The 19,514-nt window shown below is 45.5% G+C and overlaps 3 protein-coding genes across 4 annotated transcripts in view; 1 reads left to right on the top strand and 2 right to left on the bottom strand.

The window, feature by feature from the left end:
• The window catches only part of TULP3 (TUB like protein 3), a 31,666-nt gene extending 27,268 nt beyond the window's left edge, over window positions 1–4,398 (bottom strand). Inside the window, exons 1-2 of one of the 2 annotated variants that reach the window (XM_041414176.1) lie at window positions 4,335–4,362; window positions 2,489–2,771 (exon numbers count right to left, since the gene is read on the bottom strand). Coding sequence is in view for 1 of the 2 variants with exons in the window: in XM_041414175.1 (XP_041270109.1) it covers window positions 4,335–4,375 (41 nt within the window). In the remaining variant the exon portion in view is untranslated. Of the gene's footprint in view, window positions 1–2,488; window positions 2,772–4,334 lie in introns of both variants that reach the window. The other variant, XM_041414175.1, reaches the window with a different exon arrangement.
• RHNO1 (RAD9-HUS1-RAD1 interacting nuclear orphan 1) lies at window positions 4,046–9,385 on the bottom strand. The gene is made up of 3 exons (XM_041414177.1): window positions 9,134–9,385; window positions 7,630–7,900; window positions 4,046–5,476 (listed from the first exon to the last, which is right to left on the bottom strand). Exons 2-3 carry the CDS (start codon window positions 7,795–7,797, stop codon window positions 4,829–4,831), a joined length of 816 nt encoding a protein of 271 aa, XP_041270111.1. The 5' UTR covers window positions 7,798–7,900; window positions 9,134–9,385; the 3' UTR covers window positions 4,046–4,828.
• Window positions 9,386–11,034: 1,649 nt separating this feature from the next.
• On the top strand, window positions 11,035–18,923 carry FOXM1 (forkhead box M1). Its single transcript, XM_041414156.1, has 8 exons — window positions 11,035–11,626; window positions 13,268–13,416; window positions 13,638–13,853; window positions 14,264–14,392; window positions 14,991–15,035; window positions 16,008–16,074; window positions 16,505–16,686; window positions 17,874–18,923. Exons 1-8 carry the CDS (start codon window positions 11,077–11,079, stop codon window positions 18,921–18,923), a joined length of 2,388 nt encoding a protein of 795 aa, XP_041270090.1. The 5' UTR covers window positions 11,035–11,076.
• The last annotated feature ends 591 nt before the right edge of the window (window positions 18,924–19,514 follow it).

The following is a 19,514-nucleotide window of genomic DNA, read 5'->3' on the forward strand; positions in this document are numbered from 1 at the left end:
CAGGACTTTCCAGCTCCTTACCACCACTACAACTGCTTCGGGTTTATTCAGTTGAACCTAACGAAACTCAGATTTCTGCTAAGGAAAAGAGAAATTTATTCTACAAGCAGAACTTTGCCTTTCTATTTAATGTCCTCTCAACTACATACTTCAAATCCCCATGGTCATTTCACTTATAGAAACACCTCAGCCCAAGGAAAGAGGAAAGCAAGATCGCCAGGGGGTGGAATTCTGTCTCCTGTGATCTTCTGTTTGTAAATTATTAAACCTTGCCTGTCACTTCTGCTGACGTTGTACCTCATTACAACAGGACGCCAGTGAAATGTAGAGCAGCCATTACTCTCTCCTAGCAACAAAGGCAGCAGTTAAATAGCACGTGCTGTGCTTAACCCAGACCAGGTAACAAAACTCCCTGAAAATAAGTGCATCACACTTGACAAGATGAATTGTACTTGTGTAATAGTATTTCAAACTAAAAATAGGGAAAGGAACATGAAATTTTCTGAACTGACACTTTAGAACTGATTGTAGACATTTATTCCCCGTCCAGATTTTTTTTATTTTAGAAAAATTGAAAGGCAAAGCTATTAAAAGAGACAGAAACAGCAAAATGTCATTTTGATCTCAAACTAGGTGACCTAGCAAGATATCACTGCTAGATTTTAGTTCTTGCTCTTTTTGTCTCAGATATCATGTAAGAATGCAAAGTCAGAAAGGAATGTAGAAGCACCCAGACTCCTATAGCAAGAACACAGGCAGTTAAGAGTTCAAACATCCCACAGAATGCGTTTTAAAGAGCACAAAGAGTTGGTGTAAATGTTCTTGCAGTAGTCTAAGGCAACATCTCCAGGCATATCAGCAAATCCACTTAGAAGAGAATTCATCCCATGACCCAATTACAACACAGTTTTATTTTGGAGATCACTCAGCTGTGCCTCATCAACAAAACAAGAGTCTGGAGCTATCCCAGTGCAAGTCTGGTTGCAGAAAGCTTTCACACATAGCAAGTCATAATTATGTTAAGTCAGCACATTTTCCACTCCTACAAATGCCACACCATGATTAAAAAAAAAAAAAAAACAGAAGAGAAAGGTAATGGCTCTCTATTAAAAAAACTGGGTCACCAGTCACCTAAATTCTAGGTGGTAAGAGATGGGGAAAAGAGCTAACTAGAAACTAAAGAGATAATTCAAACAAGGTTCAACTTTAGGATGCCTCTTTGCAATTGCTGTTACTAAGTGAATCTCAAATTGTATTCAGAAATGTTAGTCACACATTGTTCCCTTTTCTCTCTTGCCACTGCTGTCTACATCACAAGTGAGGTGACTCCTTCATTCACATTAACAGCAGCAGCACCAAATTGCAAAAGGCTTTCTTTTCAGTTGAATCTGTACTCCAAGGAGTACATATCAATCACACTTAGAAAAGACTTCCAGGTTTATCTCACTTCAGACAGATTTCTTCATTATAATGTTTAGAGCTGAACAGGGTGAAGCAAACAGACTATTAAGCCAATTCTCGTTCATCCAAGGATAAGATTTACAGAATTGTAAGTCCTGGAATTTAACAAACATTGCTTGTTAATTTTAGGAATGTCACTGGTGGCTAAATAAAAATGCCCAAATATTAACAGAGATGCTGAAAGGCTTTTAAAAGGAATTTTAAACTTACCTGTCTTCTCTGGTTTACAAGTATAGCTAAAATAATTAGCAAAGTATTTTGTCTTTTTTCTCCTCAAAATCAAAATTATGTTGCATTTATACAAAATACTCAAGCCCAGCAGGCACACTCCTGACAACCTCAACTACATTCAAGTTTTTAAAATGTGGAAAGGGCTTTTGGCCAGACAACAGTACCACTTTTGAAGTTTTCAACTTCTCTTAATCCATGGGCTCTTAATATTTCGGAAATTGAGCTTATTGGCAACAGGCTGTTTTTCTTCATTAACTTTGGGAGACACTGAGGAAATATCCCAGAGTTCCAGAGTTCAGAAACTGAAAGTCAATAACTGATGCATGTCTGGACCCCAAGGAAGCATCCAAATGAGGGCAGGACCGCTGTAGCTGACATCCAGTTTTGTAGTCTCTGTAGACTCAGTCAAGACTTTTGCCCCTTCAAAATCCTGCTCCTCTTATATGATGGCATCTGCAAGTCAGAAGCTGAAGCATATTTGGAATGCAGCATGTGGGAAGCTCTAAGTATTCCTGTACACTGTGTGGTTACCATGCAAAAGGGCAAAGTCCATTGGTCTCTGAGATTCTAAAATACATACATGCCATAAGAAACAAGTTTCCTTCACAATATTTCAAAAGGTTAAAATAAATTAGAATTACTTTTACCTGAGTGTTTCTACGCTAGTAATTTCATGGTAAGTCTCCAAATGGACTTTCCCAAATAAGAGAGACAGTCTAGCTCTTACCAAAACCATAAAATAGCAATATCAAGCTTATCATTTTCTAAAGCATTAAGACAGTTGTGCCATGTTTACCTGAAAGCCAAACTTTAAAATGAAGTTGAGCAATTCCAGATGCAGCCGGTTCCAGTGGAAGAAAGGCTAACACAACACAGTATTTGCAAGTGACAGCCTGTAGAAGGCTCAAATCCAAGATCTCTGCTGTCTATCCATCATCAGGTATCCCACAGCACACTTACAAAACAATATGCATTACATTTTTGACTGGTAATATTCGACTCCGCCCATCAGAGATAAAATACTTCCAATATCTTTATGTGTATTTTTCACATTGTTCAATAGTAAAAGCATGCCACCCCTGGGAGAAAAAATGGAAAAAAAAAAAAAAAAGTAAAAAAAAAAGCTGCCAACCAGTTTTCAGATGCAGCTTTGTTAAGCTTTACCTGTAGGATCTTCATTGCCATGAAGTGCCAATTATTACGTATCACATTTACCTTTCCATAAGATCCACTGTTTGGACAACTGACAATTATTTTACCAAACAAGAATTCTAGTAACCAGATTAACAACTCCTGGATAATTTTACTATTTTCGTCTAAGAACACAGACATTTCTCTTCCTCAAATTTATTACAATGCTGATGAAGGCTTCAGAAAAACAAAAACCTCTAAAAATAACATGCCTTACAGGTCTATTTTAAAGCTATGTACTTTTCTTTAGGTTTGTATATTCTAGTTTTCTTACCTTAAGCATGGGGACTAAGAAAGCTAAAGAAATGGATGTTTCTGTAATAAACTGGGATGGGAGGGAAGCAGCTATCCCATGACCAGCCATTATTGTCAGACTGTTTCTGGGGGGCACCCATAAAAGCACATGAGACAAGTTTCTCAGCAGAGAGAAATTATGGCAGTAGAACGGTTATCAGAAGAGCAGCATTATTTCCTGTAGCGTCAACTTTGTCAAACGTCTACTGTGCAGGGAAATTTACACATATCTGGACATCATTTCCTTAAAAATTGTTTCCAGAACTGCTAGACAACCCAAGGCCTTTCAAGTCTGCACAAAGAAGTAATCTAATGTTCCATAGCATATCTGGTGGATCGAAGCAATTACAGGACCGTTTGAAACTCTATTGTTGCTTTTCATCCTCCTTAAATTACCAAATGCAACAATGTATGTAATAGAAAATACTGTTTCTCTTCTACACTGTGTTCATTATCATTTCACTCCCCAAAGATTAGGTTTCTCTCTTTACTTGCTTTACTTCTTCCTATCCAAACAGAGGCACAAAGACAGATTTTCCTGGGTTTTTTGCAATCACACCAATTCTGCCAAAACCCATTTTCTCTGCCTGCCAGTACACCCACATGTAATTTCAAATAATTTCTATTTTGAGCTACTTAAGTGCCACAAGCATAAAGTCTTTCCAAAACCGCTTCTCCATAGTTCACAGCTCTTTTTCCTATTACATCAGTCGAGTTCATTTCAGTTATTCCCCCTTTTTTCCTTGCAAAGGCACAACCAGTGATACTAAATACCCAGACAGCTTCATTAGGAGGAGCAGAGGGGCTGAATAACACGGCTGAATAACACGCTTCACAGCAGCGCCCAGAAACCAAGCGTGGACCGAGACACCACGAAACCGGTTTAATCTAAAAGCATTCAGATGATGTACACCAACGTTGAAGAACGAAGCACATAAAACACACCCGCACATAAAGCAGCGGAGCGGCTGCCGCCCGCCAGCGGGACGCGGGTGTCACCGGAGCAGCGCCGACCCGCGTGGCCGCTGCCGTGCGACTCCGCCCGCCCGGGCCCCGCTGCGACCGCTCATCCCGGCACCGGGCGCCGCTGCCACGAGAGGCAGCCCCGGCCCAGGCCTGCTCGGCCCCGGGGACGCTGCCGCCCCAGCCCCGCTCACCTGTGGGCGGCGGGACCGCCGGGTCCCCCCGCTCCGTCCATCGCGGCCCCGCCGTTGCTATGGGCCCCCGCCCGCCGCTGCCCTTAGCAACGGCGCGCGGCACTGAGGCGCGCCTCCATTGGCCGGGGCCGCGAGCACGCCGCCCGCCGATTGGCCGCGGCGCCGCGCACGCGCGGCGGAACGCAAGGGCCGCCCCCGTCCCTCGGTGCGGGAGCCGCCCGCCGCCTCCGCCGGGAGCGGGGAACAGTCCCGGCGGGAACCGCGCGGGGCACGGAGCCCTGCCAAACACACTTCCCCACTGAAGACCTCCCCTAAAGACCCCACCTCCCCCCTCCCCGTCGCCAAGACCCTCCCCCGCGCCCGCCCCGGCGTTTCTCGGAGGCTCTGCCAGGCGCTGTAGAGGGCCTGTCCGAATCACGTCCCCTGTGGAGCCCCGAAGGGCCGGCCTCTGTTCGGGCGTGTCCCTGCGCGCAGCGGCGGCGGCTCCCGCCGGGTCAGGTGTGCGCCTGCCTCCTCCAGAGCTCCATGTTTGCCTTCACCAGGATGTCCGCAGCGCTCAGCTTGCCCTGCTGCCGCAGGTACTTCATTACGTGCGGCCGCCGTCTCCAGGTGACCTTGAGGCCGTACTCGTGCTCGGGAGTGTCTGTAACCAGTACTGCTGCCGCCTCCCCTCTCCCACAGGGATCAACACCCAACGGCAACTCTTCTTCTGGATGCCAGGCATGACTGCTTTGGGATACAGTGTTGCTGCATCTCCCATTCCTTGGGGAAGGAACACGTGCAGCGTCTGCATCTGATGGACTAGGGATTTCTTGATCCACAGGCTGGGGAGCAAGCTCTCCACAGTTCTCTGGACTCTTCACCTGGATGTTGGTGTTTGCTGCTGTGCCTTTCTTAGCCTGGTTGGGAGAGCACTGCGCGTTCTTTCTCAAGCAATTTGGATCATCCAGCGGAGGGACTGCATGTCCTTCTGGATTCTCAAAAGTTAAAGGAGGAAATCTGCAGGCTACAGCTCCTCGACAAGCTTCTGCATGAAATGAACTGTGGTTAGCATCCTGATTATAGGGCTTGTGAGGACCACGAGGCTTCTTCTGGCATGCTTTCCGCACCACTGGCTTAGTTGTGTCAAATTGTGGGCATACCTGAGGGGAAAGACATAATAAGATAAAAAACACAACCCTTTCCTACAGACAATTCTACTTCCCCACCTTTATTGAATGTCTTTATTGAGTAATCTGTTCTGCAGCAAAGCAAATGAGTCACTAAGAAAGCTGCTATACATGAGATACCTCTGAACTTCAACACCGTATTCTGCCACTTTTCTCTGGAAAGTCAGGGGGGTGCAAGTGAGCTGCTTTCTGGCAACTCACAAAGAACTCAAGATTGGGGTTTTAAAGGAAATTTAAGTGGTGTCTACTCCTGTAACCCCTGCAGATTTAAAGTTCAGAATGGATCATTTTTCTTTCTGTATCTTAGCATAACTCAAACAGATCCAAAGAACTAAATCCTCAGCCTCCCCAGAGAAGGAGAGGCTGACCTGGGACAGCAACACAAAATGATTGAAGAATGCCCACTTAGCTCAATCCCCTTAGATATGCTAATATGGTGTTCAAAATCTTCCATTAAACATCTTTGTTTCAAAACAGAGTTAATTTCTGTATTGTGGAGTAACAGATCACCCAAAATCCACTTCTACAATCAACCTCCTGTAGAAAAGATGGTCCAAGCTCAACAATCTGTATTTCTTTGAATTATTCTGGACTCAGACCCTGGAAATCCTTTTATTACTGTGTTCTTTGTCTTCCTGGTTGTCAACAAAAGAGTCTGACTCTGTTTCAGATTCCAGTTTGCTTTTCCCAAGAGCACACCAAACTGAGTTCTTGCTACGGTAACGACAGATCTCTTTCAGCATTCCTAAGTTCCTATACAGTTCCTCAAAACACTGAGTGCAATTTAACTAAGGATGGTGATTGTCTGATGTACAGCTGAACTGTTTGAATCCAAAGCCATTGTACAGGAAAAGAGAAACGATTCTGTAATAATTGTATACCAGCACATACTTAACATAGTCCCTGATTTTAAGGATGTGTCTTCCTCGCTTCAGAGAACATGTAGGGTAGGTTTTACCTATGCAGGAACCTAGCAGTGGAAAAGGTATGAAAAACTCAGATAATGCCAAAAAGAGAGGAGCAGAAAACCAGTTTCCACTTAAACAAGTTGACAGACACTCTGCAGAGGATGCCTCCAGAAGTTACAAACCTACCACAGTTTCCAAACTGAGAAATATTTAACAGTTTCAGTACTGAGAGCTTCAAACAAATTTTAGAATACTTGTATTTTAGGAATCAAAGAGCTACCAGAGTGGATGTTTCCACCTCTTCCAAACAAAATGAATGCTTATTCACAGCAGTTATTTTACTTAGTGATTCACAAACCATAGAGCTAACTGCCTCAGCAGATACAAAAAAAATTTAAAGAGGAAATAACTGAAGATGTTCTACTTCAAGGTTAAGGCATCACAAAAATACCTGCAGGTCAACAGGAACAAAGGAATGTTTCATGCAGGTCTGAAATCACACTTCGTGAGCTTGCTTTGTGAAGAGCAGAGCCAAGCAGCAATAATGTTTAAACAGAGCTCCCCTAGGTGATGACTACTGTTGCACAGGAACAGTCTGTCTTTGCTGCAGCTGCTTGCTTAAAAAGAAATAAATCTTTACATTACAGAATCTGAGCAGCATTTTAGGACATGGCAAACAGTCCCAAGAAAAGAACCCATCAGAAAATTGGTATGGAGATAAACTACTCAAAACAGAAATGGAAAAGAGGGCAAGTTAGAACAAATCATTCTGAAGTGGAAACCTATGTTCTCTAAATTTAGCAGTGTCAGATTTAAACAATACACCCAGTACTTCAACATGTAACATTGAGAGTTCAGCAGTTATTTCAAACAGCAAGACAATAAGAAAAATCTCCCCTAAGGTTTATTTCATGCAGGGTTTTTGGTTGCCAAGGAAAACAGTGTTTTCCTGATGGGAATAATTTTTCTAGAAGACAAATATTCATTAATCAGTAAACACTGCACACAGTTGATGTCTTCAAGTAACCAAGACCTTAGTGCTTATTCTTAGAATGCAAAGCAACTCAAGCACTTACTTATGCTTTAGACTGATAGAGGGAATTCAGGTCTGGGGGAATAATTTTCCATATTCAGAAGAGAAACTTTCTGTTAAGACATACAAGAGAAACTTGAAAACTGCTGCTGTGGGATGCAGGAGGAAAGATAATTTGTACCAACCCAGGCAGCAGAGGTGTTCAGCTCCACAGGTTTTGTAGGCACACGTCTGGGATTCTCAGCCAAATGCAGTGGAGCTTCATAACAATGGATGGGTCCTGCCCGTGGCTTCTCAAGGAAAATCAGCTCTGCCTTCCTGGCCTTGTGGGTGCACTTCTTCTTCGGAGGCATCAAAAGGTGTGGTGAAACCACTTAGAAACCTCATGATGCTTGTTGGAGCCAATTGAAGAAAGAAGGAAGCACCCCGAGGAGATGCTAAAACACTCTTGAATCTCTAGAAGGCAAATAAATGGATTTGAAGACAGACTTGTTTGGAAACCTCAGATGCAGTTTTTAACAAAAGCAAAACATTTATGCAACAGCACAGCGCACACATCTCAAGGCAGACTTTTTCCCAACAGTAGTTCTTGAACCTTTTGTCAATTTTCAGGTAGATTTAGAAATGCACTGCAGGAATGGGAGCAGATGACCTACTGATCCAGTTATGTCAAGTCAGCTATGAAAAGAAAAAAAAAAATCAAAAACTGATTTTCTTTTTTTTTTTTTATTTCAGTCTTGTTTGTAATGCCAAGAAGATATTATAAGGCTTAGATAATCAGAACTCTTTCCCTTTCTGGTTGCTAACTACCTGTACATTTTAATTTCAAGGGACTTTAAGTTTGTTGTTTGTGTTTTTTGTATTTTTTTTTTCACAAAACACAGTTGACATCTCCCTCCTGTATTCTACAGATCTTACATGATTTGTTTGTTTGTTTTGCCTAATGAATAAGTTTGAACTGAAGTAACATTGTATTTAATATTCTGTTGGAAAACACATCACAGAACAAATTAGGTTGCAAGACCTCTGAGATCATCACATCAACCCATAGCCACACACCACCATGGCAACTAGACCGTGGCACTAAGTGCTACACCTTCAGGGACAGTGACTCCACCTCCCTGGGTAGCCCATTCCAATGTCTCATCATCCTTCCTGTGAAGAATTTCTTCCTAATGCCCAACTTAAGCCTCCCCTGGGGGAGCTTAGGACGATATCCCCTTGTTCCATTACTAGGTGCCTGGCAGGAAAGGCCAATCCCCACCTGGCTGCACCCTCCTTCCAGGCAGTTGTAGGGAGCAATAAGGTCCCCCTGAGCCTTCTTTTCTCCAGGCTGGGCACCCCCAGCTCCCTCAGCCACTCCTCATGGACTGGTGCTCCAGACCAGCTCTGCTGTCCTTCTCAGGGCCCACTCCAGCACTCAGTGTCCTTCCTGAAGAGAGGGGCCCGGAGCTGGACACGGCACCCCGAGCGCCCCAGCAGTGCCGAGTAGACGGGAACGATCCCTGCCCCGGTCCTGCTGCCCCCGCTACTGCTGACACGGGCCAGGTGCCATTGGCCTTCCCGGCCACCTGGGAACACTGACGGCTCGTGTTCACCCAACCTGACTTACCATAGATCGGCACACACAAGGAAAATTGGTAACATTTCACGAGAAGGGCATGAGACTGCAACAGCCTGACTGCTTACCTAAGTGGCAGCGTGCTCTCAGGGCGTCCTGCGGGCCCCGCTAGCCCGCTGCAGCCACCACACACACGTTAAACGGTAAAACCCCGTAGCTCTTCACCAGGAGTCAGCGCACAGCCGGCTGCCCGGGTGCCCGGCAGGGCTCCGAGCCGCGGGCAGCACGGTTGAAGGAAGTTGCCGACACTGCCCCAGCGGGGCGGGAGCAGCCGTCCCGGTACGAGGGCGGGCGGGACAATGCGATCCCGGCAGCGGCCCGGGCTCCGTCCCGCCCGCACATACGTATCCCCCGCCGGCGCCGCCGATTGGCCCTGTGCGCCGATTGGTCCGGCCCGGCTGGCCCCGCCCCCGCCGCCGCTCACTGGCGCAGGCCGGCACGTGACCGGGCCAGCGCTGCGCCGGGCGCCAAATTCAAACCGGGCCCGCTGCGGGAGCGCTGGGGCTGCGCTGGGCACTCGGCCCTGCCCCGGCCCTGCCCCGGCCCGCAGCTGGTGAGTCGCCACCGGTGCCCGCCACCATCCTCCGGGGCCCCTGGCAGGGGTCGGCACCCCTCGGAGGGCCGCGCTAAGGCCACCGCGCGGGCGGGAGAGGGCAGCGCCTAGGCCCGGGCGGGGCGGAAGGCCCCGCGGGAGCAGGTGAGCTTGCTGGCCAGGGCGGCAGCGCACGGGCTGGGGCTGGGGCGGGTGAAGAAGGAGCTGGGAGCGTTCGGCGCTGCCCTCCCTGCCCCCTCGGGGCCGCGCGTACACGGCGGTGCCCCCGGGTCTGTACGGGGGTAGCAGATCGGGGCCTCCCTGGGAAGTGCTCACAGGAATGCAGCCTGTGGGAGGCTGGCTCCGGTTCTTCCTTTGGCGCTGCGTCTCCTTAAGGGGGTGGAGCGGATGCAAAGGGCCATGCTTGTGCCGGCTGCCAGAGCCCGCGTGGAGTGATCGCTGGCCTGTGTGCTCCCTGTACGTAGGGCATCAGCTCGACTTGTTATCTGCTCACTCTGCTTTCTATCAGTGTAAATTCTCTTACTGAGAATTTACTCGTTTTCTTGCTGACCCCGTCAAATCCACCAATGCAAAAGGCCTCCTTTTTTGTTATTTGTTTCTATTCTGCTTGCCACCTCTAATGATAAACAATAAGTACAATTTGTATATTGTTCTGGTATAGCTTGCAGAAAGGCACAGGGTCCACTGAATTCCTGATGGCATTATTAGCAGTATTCTTACAGCATCTTACCCTGGAAGCAGTATCTCTGAATTTTATTTCCTCTGCTTCCAACTTTATAGTCTAAACCACCTGTTGTCCAAAAGTTTTACATCTAAATTGTATGCTGCCCAATGACGAATTTATGTGGTTCTTAACAAATCTACGAAAGGAATTAGAAGCACATTTACTTGGTGTCTGGCTTAAAACACCTTACTTCTGCTGCATTTATTGTGTGTATACCTTACACATTTATTGTGTGCCTTTGTAGTGTTCAGGCTAATCTCTGATTCTCAGATCTTAAACCATCTGTAAATTCCCTTTTCATGTAGGTTATGTAATCTGCTGCTTAGAGCAATCAGCTCTAAGAATCAGCATTGGTATTTCTATATTCTATCTCCCCTCCAGCTTGCTGGCTGATTCTGGTTAAGTCACACTATAGCCAAGTCTTTTTGTAAAGCACATACACAGGTTGCTCATTATTATGTACTTTATGATGCAAGTTATCCACTCTGCAAATCTCCCATCCTGCTTACACAAGGGTTAGAAGGTAGAGTATGATTTTTCAGTAGCCTTGTCAGTCTTATTAAATGCTTTCAATTTTAATTTTCCTTTTGTGTTTCTAGCTTTGTAGCAACTGCTGAGAATGTGTGCTCTGTGGGAGGTCTTGAGATGATTTGCTGTGCCCTTTATGTTGTACCTTTTGTTTTGCAGGATTTGTTCCTCTCCCTTTCAATGGAGAGTGACAGTATAGATCAATAATGAGGACCAGCCCTCGCAGGCCCTTAATTCTCAAAAGACGAAAACTGACCCTCCCACAGAACGATGAATCCAGTACTTCAGCAAGAGATGAGAACAGAGGTCAGGATGAAAAGGCTCCTAAGCAGGAGCACAGGCAGGAAGACCAACACAACAGACAACCCAGAGACAAAAGGGACAGTGGCCTGCAGAAATTCCCAGCAGGAATAAAGATAATTGACCACCCTACAATGCCCAACACACAGGTGGTGGCCATCCCTACAAATGCTGATATCCAGAGCATCATAGAGGCATTGACAGCAAAAGGAAAAGAGTGTGGCAACAATGGCCCAAACAAGTTCATTCTCATTAGCAGTGGGGGCACATCCCGTTCAGCAGGTCCAGCACCATCGCAGCATCTCCCATCAGAGAAGAAAGCCAGTGCAGCCATCAAGGCTGCAGTTAGTCAACAAAGAGAGAAGAATGTTGCACAGACACCTGGTCATTCAGGCAGTACAGCGCTCTGGCATTCAGGAGCTGATCCTGTGGTTGGACAGGAGCAGGAGACCAACAGTATGTAGCCTTTACCTGTTTTGGTTTTTTTGGTTTTTTTTTTGTCCTGACAGACAAGGAGATGTGAAATGGGCCAAGGAGTGCAGCACTTACTTCTTGATTTGCAGTAATTATTAATATTTTGTTAATTACAAAATACCTATTGATTAGATTCTAATAATCTACATAGCTTTGCATATGTAGTGAAATCTAAAGGATTATAGTGGACATATTTTTTTTTATAGAAAACATCTGAGCTTCTGACTTAAGTTTTGTGCTGTCTTTCTCTTTCTTGAAGTACTAGATGAACATTGTCCTGTTTTGGTTGACAATAGTCTGGTTTGAGTGTTTGTTTTTAAGACTGCAGCTCTTTTCAGAATTTGGGCAACTACACATGAAATCAGGAATTCAAGGTGAATTCCTTCCACAATATTAGTGTTACAATACCATCTTTTAGAAGTGTGACTGGTGCCTTCCTTTTGGCAGCTGAGATGGAGGGGTAGCAGGGTTACTTGTGAGAAAGCAGGGTTATGACAAGGGGAAGGCTGTGCCTGTATCCTAGCTGGGCTTCAGTAAAGCCTTTGACACTGCTGCCCACAGCATTATTCTGGAAAAGCTGGCAGCCCCTGGCTTGGTCAGGTTCACTCTTCACTGGGTTAAAACTGGCTGGGCCCAGAGAGTGGTGCTGAATGGTGGTGCACCCAGCTGGTGACCAGTCACTAGTGGGGCTCCTCAGGGCTCGGGCCAGTCCTCTTTACTCTGTATATCAATGTCTGGATCAGGGGATTAAAGGCATCCTCAGTAAATTCACTGATGACACCAAGTTGGGTGGGAGTGTGGATCTGCTGGAGGACAGGAGGGCTCTGCAGAGGGATCTGGACTGGCTGGATCCATAGGTTGAGGCAAATTGCGTGAAGCTCAATGAGGCCAGGTACCAGGTCCTGCAGTTGCATTGCAACAACCCCAGGCAGTGCTACAAGCTGGGGGAAGAGTGTCTGGAAAACTACCCAGAAGGAAAAGACCTGGGGGTACTGGTCAACAGCAGCTGAACATGAGCCAGTGTGTGTGCCCAGCAGGACCAGGACAGAGATTGTCCACCTGTACTCGGCACTGGTGAGGTCACACCTTAAGTTCTGAGTTCAAAACTGTTTTCAGTTTTGGGCCACTCATGACAGGAAAGACATTGAGGTGCTGGAGCCTGTCCGGAGAAGGACAACAGAGCTGGTGAAGAGTCTGGAGCACAAGTCTGATGAGGAAAAGCTAAGGGAGCTGGGGGTGTTCAGCCTGGAGAAAAGGAGACTCAGGGGGACCTTATCACTCTCCACAACTGCCTGAAAGGAGGCTGTAGAGCAGTGGGGGATGCCTTCTCCTAGACAACAAATACCAGGACAAAAGGCATAGCCACAAGCTGTGCCAATGAAAGTTCAGATTGGACATCATGAAGAATTTCTTCCCTAAAAGGGTTGTCAAGCATTGGAACAGACTATCCAGGGAGGTTTGGAGTCACTATCCCTAGAGGTGGTCAAGAAACAACTGGATGCTGCAGTCAGTGGTCTCGTTCATAAGGTGGTGTTTGGTCACAGGCTGGACTCAAATGGTCTTGGAGGAGTCTTTTAACCTAAATTATTCTGTGATTATTACATGGGCCTGTTATCCCGACAGGCAGTGGCGAGACAATGAGCTCTGTGTTGGACAACAGCCTCACCAACATCCAGTGGCTGGGGAAGATGAGATCTGATGGGCTAAATCCCTCTTCTGTGAAGGAAGACACAGAGAAAGAGAATCAGATGCCTCTGCAGGAAAGTGTCAAGGTGAGTAGGAGAATACAAGAGTATGTGCTAAAATTTTTGATAAGTAATTTACGTGGATCATAATACTTGGAAGAATTAGGCATCGCTATCTCTAAGTAACTCAAGTTTGACCTTTACTGACCTTATTATAGCAACAGCAGAAGCCAGAGGACCCAGGGATGTTCCATGGGCCTTTTTCTCAGCTTCATGAACATTCTTGTATCGCCCCTTCTGTCTTTCAGACTGAAGAGGAAGCTGCTGCTGCTGCTATTCCTACTGCTGCTGAGTCCTCTTCATGGCAGGATTCGGTGTCAGAACGACCTCCTTACTCCTACATGGCCATGATCCAGTTTGCCATCAACAGCACAGAGAAGAAGCGCATGACGCTGAAGGACATCTATACCTGGATTGAGGATCATTTCCCTTATTTTAAACATGTAGCTAAGCCAGGTTGGAAGGTAACAAGCAGGCCCTCAAGTTGCTGTGGGTGATGCTACATTCCTTCTGGATCAAAATGAAAAGTTATTCCCCAGCCTGCAAAGCAAGATGGAAACTCATTTAAACATTCTACCCTCAATACACTCTCACTCCAGATGTTCACTGTACCACTTCTTTTATCTCTTGTCTTATCCTTCTTAAACAAGACGATGGGATGTTTGATCACTGGAGTGAGAATAAGGATCTTAAGAGTACATAGAATAAGAGGCTGATGACAGGGTTGGCTGGGTACACTGTGAACATGAAAGTTTGATGTTGTCTGCACTTTGGAATGTAATCCCTCTGCTAGGGCAGCTATTTTGAGGTAGGCCTTGCTGTGCTGATAACAAAACTACTGTTTTCAACCTCCCCCTCACTCCTTTCTCCTCAGAACTCCATCCGGCACAACCTGTCCCTTCATGATATGTTTGTCCGTGAGACATCTGCCAATGGTAAAATCTCCTTCTGGACTATTCACCCTGATGCAAACCGTTGCCTAACATTGGACCAGGTATTTAAGGTGAGTTGTCTCATGCAAAGGAAATAGGACAGGCTATCCAGTTTCTAAATGCCACACTAGCCTGATGCACCTTATTTTAACTGTAAGGTTAAGCTGCTTTGACATCAGCCTCTTTGTAGAAGCTGGATTCAGTCACTTCACTTGACAAATAGACAAGCTCTGCATTTGAAAGAAAAGGTGCTGTGGCTCTGCTTTTGATCTGGAGCTTCTGTGAGATGTGTGTATTCTTCACATGTTGTGCCAAATATAATAGTCAAGTTGTTCAACTTCTTTCAACTTCTTTCCATGGGCCTGATTTAAATTCCTAATGAGAAGATTTCCGCTGAGGCCAACCAGGTGTTCCTATGCTGCTTGATAAGTCAGTCATAGGATAGAATTGTCCTAGCCCAAACAGGTATTTTTGGAAGATTTTGTTAGGGAAATAGAGCATGGGAGTCTTGTATAGGTGTGTTTAGACTCTTGTGTTTTCTGCAGTGGGTGGGTAGAATTAACTTTTGCTTGCTCAGATTGTACAAGTTTAAAATGTCCCATTTGTCTCCCTCTTTGGTTGATAACTTCATCTTGAATTTTTTTTCTGCTCAATGCCTTCTGCCACCAGCCGTTGGACTTGGGGTCACCAACATCGCCTGAGTATTCTGAATCAGTAAGAATTACCATCTGGCTCGGGGCTTGATCTTCCATTCTCTTCTTGCCAGTCACTGAAGGAAAGGACAACAGGCTTGGGGAGGGGGACTGGGTCACTGCTGCATCTATTCATACAGCTCCATGCTTACCCTTTGCAGGGAGAGGGGTGTACCCAATGTTTGACTGCCTTCTGATGGTACAGTCTCTTGAGCTGGTAAAGCTGGGCAGCTTTGAGCAACTTGGAAGTCTACTGCTGAAGTAGGCTGCAGTGGACACCAATAGGCTTCAGAGAACAAGCCCAAACAGATTTCTGGTAAAATCATCTCCATGGCAACAGTTCCAATATGTTCTGGGGCTCAGTGCAGAGAGAATAGGATCTCTCTGTGCTTCTTTTTCATTTTGGAACCCACTGCATTGTGAGTGACTCTTGGAAAGATTAACCTGTTTGCTGTTGCTCTCGCATTCAGCTGTTTTAGCAGTGAAGAATTTGTAAGCATCCAGTCAAACACTTTTCTGTCACAGCTACAACCTTGGCCTTCTTTCCATCTGCTCAGAATTCTGATCCCATTGCCTCTGGTGTTCCATTTGAACACCTATCTGGTCCATGGTTTGTATAGACATCCAATATACAGTAAAGCCATCTTATTCTTATTCAGTAAAGCCATCTTATTCCTCGGGCACTGAGGGTGCCAAAACCAGCTCACTTCTGCAGTAGAGTCTGCAGTTGGAGCAGCTCTGTCATGTTGTCTCTTTTCCTACACAGCTTTTGGTGGGCAGCTGGCTTTGGGGTGGCATCGCTGCAAACCAGCAAGTGGCACAGACCTAGAGCCAGCCTGAGTGCTGGGTGCTAACAGCTGCTCTCTTTGCATTAGTCCAGCACAGACCTCTGGTTTCACAATTCTCAGTGAGGCAGTGGAATAAATGTGGATTCTTTTCTTTTAATCGCTCTCTTTTCTCCTTCTCCTTCTTACTTATCTCACAATGACTGCAGCAACAAAAGAATCGTCTCCCAGATCCTCTGAAGAACATGGGAATCAAAACTGAACCCCAGAATTCACGTAAGTGTCCCCAGCAGTCTAGGCCAAAAAGAATCAATCCAATAAGCCTGGGGCATTCTCCCAGATTTCTTCAGGAATACAAGTGCAGTGTGTTATCCCTGTTTGCCAGCTTTTATGTTCCTTACTGTCAGGTTTGAAATGGAAAGCAGTATTGTTGTGTCAGAGGGGATGTGCTGGTGAGATGGTGGGCATTAGGCACTCAAATGGGGTGAGAGCCCAAACTTGAAGAGTAGGATCTGCATGAAAGGTTATTTTCTTGTTCATGAGGCTTCTGGCTTGGTATTTGTATCCTTAAAATTAGCAGAGAAGGCAAGTGACCTGATCAAATGTTTCTTTTGGGATATCTAGAAGGACTTCCTGTAAGGTGCCTGGGTTTCAAGAGGTAGCAGTGGAGAACAGGCAAAAGTGAGTCCCTTCTTTTCCCTTCCAGGCCGAAAGATGAAGCCTTTGCTTCCTCGTGTCAACTCCTACCTGGTTCCAATCCAGTTTCCTTTGAGTCAGCCTCTTGTCTTGCAGCCTTCTGTGAAGGTTCCTCTGTCCATGGCACAGGGAGCATCCCTTAGCAGCTCAGAGACTTTGCAGAGCAATAAGCGCGTGTGCATTGCTCCAAAGGTTGGTTTCTTGTTTTCCAAGGAGTTTTCAGGGGGGTTGGTGTGGGGGTTTTTTCCTGGTTTTTTTCCCTATTTTTTTTTCTTTTTTTTATAAGGGGGGCGAGGAGGGCTCTGAGAAGGGTATGGGGATTTTTTTTTTAAGGAGGGGTGTGTTTGTTTGGATGTATTGTTTACTTTTGTTTCTATCTCTTGCCTTCAATGAACCTTCTCTTCATATGGCTCCTTTGCACGTCTTTACTTGGGTGCTCTAAAACTCCAAGCTCCTATCAAGGAACTAGCTAGTGATAATCCTTGCCATCCTTTACTGTCTCTAGGCTGACTACTACCTGCTAGTTTATTTGCTCTAAGGATGTTTCTATATTTCACTAGAGGAAGGGGCTCGATGGCTTGATCATGAAAATTTTTCTTTACTGCTGGGATGTGAAGAAAGAAGAATGGGAGGAATGGCTTTATTCTTATTTTTGATAGCTCTTTAGACAAGTAACAATAAGGAACTTCTGAAAGGGAATATATTTCATGTATTCTCTTCCCAGAGGATTTCCGTATCTGCTGTTTGCTAATTCTGTGAAGTTCACAGTTATTCTGGGCTCAAGAAAAACAGCTATTAAACAGCTCTTTTTCTTGGCATCTCACTGACTGCTCTTGTATGCTTAGACATTGTAAAGCTTCAGCTTCTTCCATCCTGTCTAACCATAATCCTATTTCCTTTGTATGCCTGCTGCTTTATGTTCTCTCCAGCTATGATTTATCTTTCTCCTGTGCTCTTTTTCTTTTGATAACCTCATTTTTTTTTCTCTCCCTTTTCCTTGGTTTCTGAGAAAGCTGTCCTCATTCACTTTGTTATTCCCATTTAGATAATGTAAGAAAAAATCAAAGGGGTTATATTTTTTCCAGAAATATTCAGCTCTCCTTCTGCCTGTACTCTCAGAAGTTCTTCAGAGCAGGAGTGCTCTGAAGGGGTATGACTTTGTCACTTAGCTAGAATCCTTGCCATGTGATCCTTAGGCTTCTTTCTATCAGCTTCACAGAGATCAATCTCCGTCTGTTATAATTACTGCTTCCTGAATATCTTCCTCTTACCCTCTCTGCTGACCTTAAATGCCTTTCTTTTCTTTCCACTGTTATTTGGATTTTTGGGTAGCTTAGATCCTTGCTTACTGACTGCATGTCACCTGTGTTTCACTGTAGATGTCACTGTCTGCAGAAGAGTCGCCCTCTTTACCCACAGCTGCTGTCAAGGAGGAGGGCCAATGTGATGCAGGTCTATTTTCCCCAGCCCACTCCATACAGAGCAGCTCCCAGCCTGGTGAGGAATTGTCTTCTTTCCCGGAGGGTGCCTGTGTAAAGGAGGAAGAAGGCTCTCAGCTGGATCCCTGGCTGTCCCCATTTGCCTCAACCGTAACGGTCAAGGAAGAGCCAAGCTTGTTCCTCCCAGACTCATCCACAAAGGAGAGGAAACAGTTCACCACACTGAAGTCCCCATCTAAAGCAGTTTCTGACTCTTTAGTTATAAAGAGGAGGGAAAAGCGGGAAGTGGGTAGATCCAGAAGGAAACAACGCCTGGCACTGCCTTGTTCAGAAGAGCCCGTCCTTGTTCTGCCAGAAAGCAGCAGCTTTGACCCTTTCCAGTTAGGGGCAGACCGTCCCTTCCCGCAGGAAAACCAGCCCCTTGAGAATATATCACAGCTCAGCTGCTCGCAGGGAGAAGAGGGGGCCTTTAAAACACCAGTCAAAGACATCTTCAGCAAATTGCCCGTTTCTTCCACTCCCAGCAAAGTTTCAGCCACTACTACCCCTTCACTAGAGGTCCTTGACCCCTGGAAATCTGCTTCCTTAGCCAAAGGAAGTCATGAGCTGGACTTCAGTCCAGTGAAAACCCTTCAGTTGCCATTCACACCCCTTCAGGACAACCAGGACTTGCTGGGTTTTAACAGCACACCTCTTAAAAATCCTCTCTTTGATTCTCCTCGAGAACTGCTCAATACAGAATCCAGTGATATGGTCCTTGTGCCACTCACAAGCTCTCCAGCGTTTATTCGTGACACTTCCAAGCAATCCTCTGTTGAACTGACAGTTTCTGGCTTTACTGAAAACCGGTCACTCATGGAGGGCCTTATCCTGGACACCATGAATGACAGTCTCAGTAAAATCCTTCTAGATATCAGCTTTCCTGGTCTTGAGGATGAAAATTTAGGAACAGACATTAGTTGGTCTCAGCTCATACCTGAACTGAAGTGAACTGGCATGAGGAATGAATTTGACTATTTCTGATATTACAGAAAGAACTCCACTCTTCTGAGATTCATTCATGTAATCTAAGACAACTGCTTTTGACTAGTTCCCACATCCATGGGAGCAGAGAGCATTATTGACTCCTGCTAAGCTGGGAGACAGCCCCATCAGCTGCTATGGGCTTCCTTTTAAGATGCTGTAGACTTTGAGTGGAACAAGATGATAGAATTTCTCTAGCCTTGTGCTAGAGATAACCTCTCTCCAGGGATTCTTCTCATGAGAACATCTAGGTAGGCCCTGAATGGCATTTGCTATTCAAGGTATCAGAGGAAACAATAGTACAATAGGAAAGAGCCCGGGAATCTCCTCCTAGCTCTATCCTAATATCCCTTTACTTTGTATCCCCTATTACTTAGTATCTTCTGTCTACTTTTAATGACTGTAAATACTGTACATTCCTTAAATTAGCCCTTAATTATTATTATAATTTTATTATTGTAGGGTTATGGGAATATTTGGCTTGGTAAGGGTTTGACCTAGAGTATGTTGTCCATATGTTCACATCTCTTGTATTCTTCTACCCTAGCTGAAAGCCCA

The sequence above is a fragment of the Onychostruthus taczanowskii genome, unplaced genomic scaffold (genome assembly GCF_017590055.1).
Source record: "Onychostruthus taczanowskii isolate IOZ18803 unplaced genomic scaffold, ASM1759005v1 scaffold44, whole genome shotgun sequence".
Classification (NCBI taxonomy): domain Eukaryota; kingdom Metazoa; phylum Chordata; class Aves; order Passeriformes; family Passeridae; genus Onychostruthus; species Onychostruthus taczanowskii.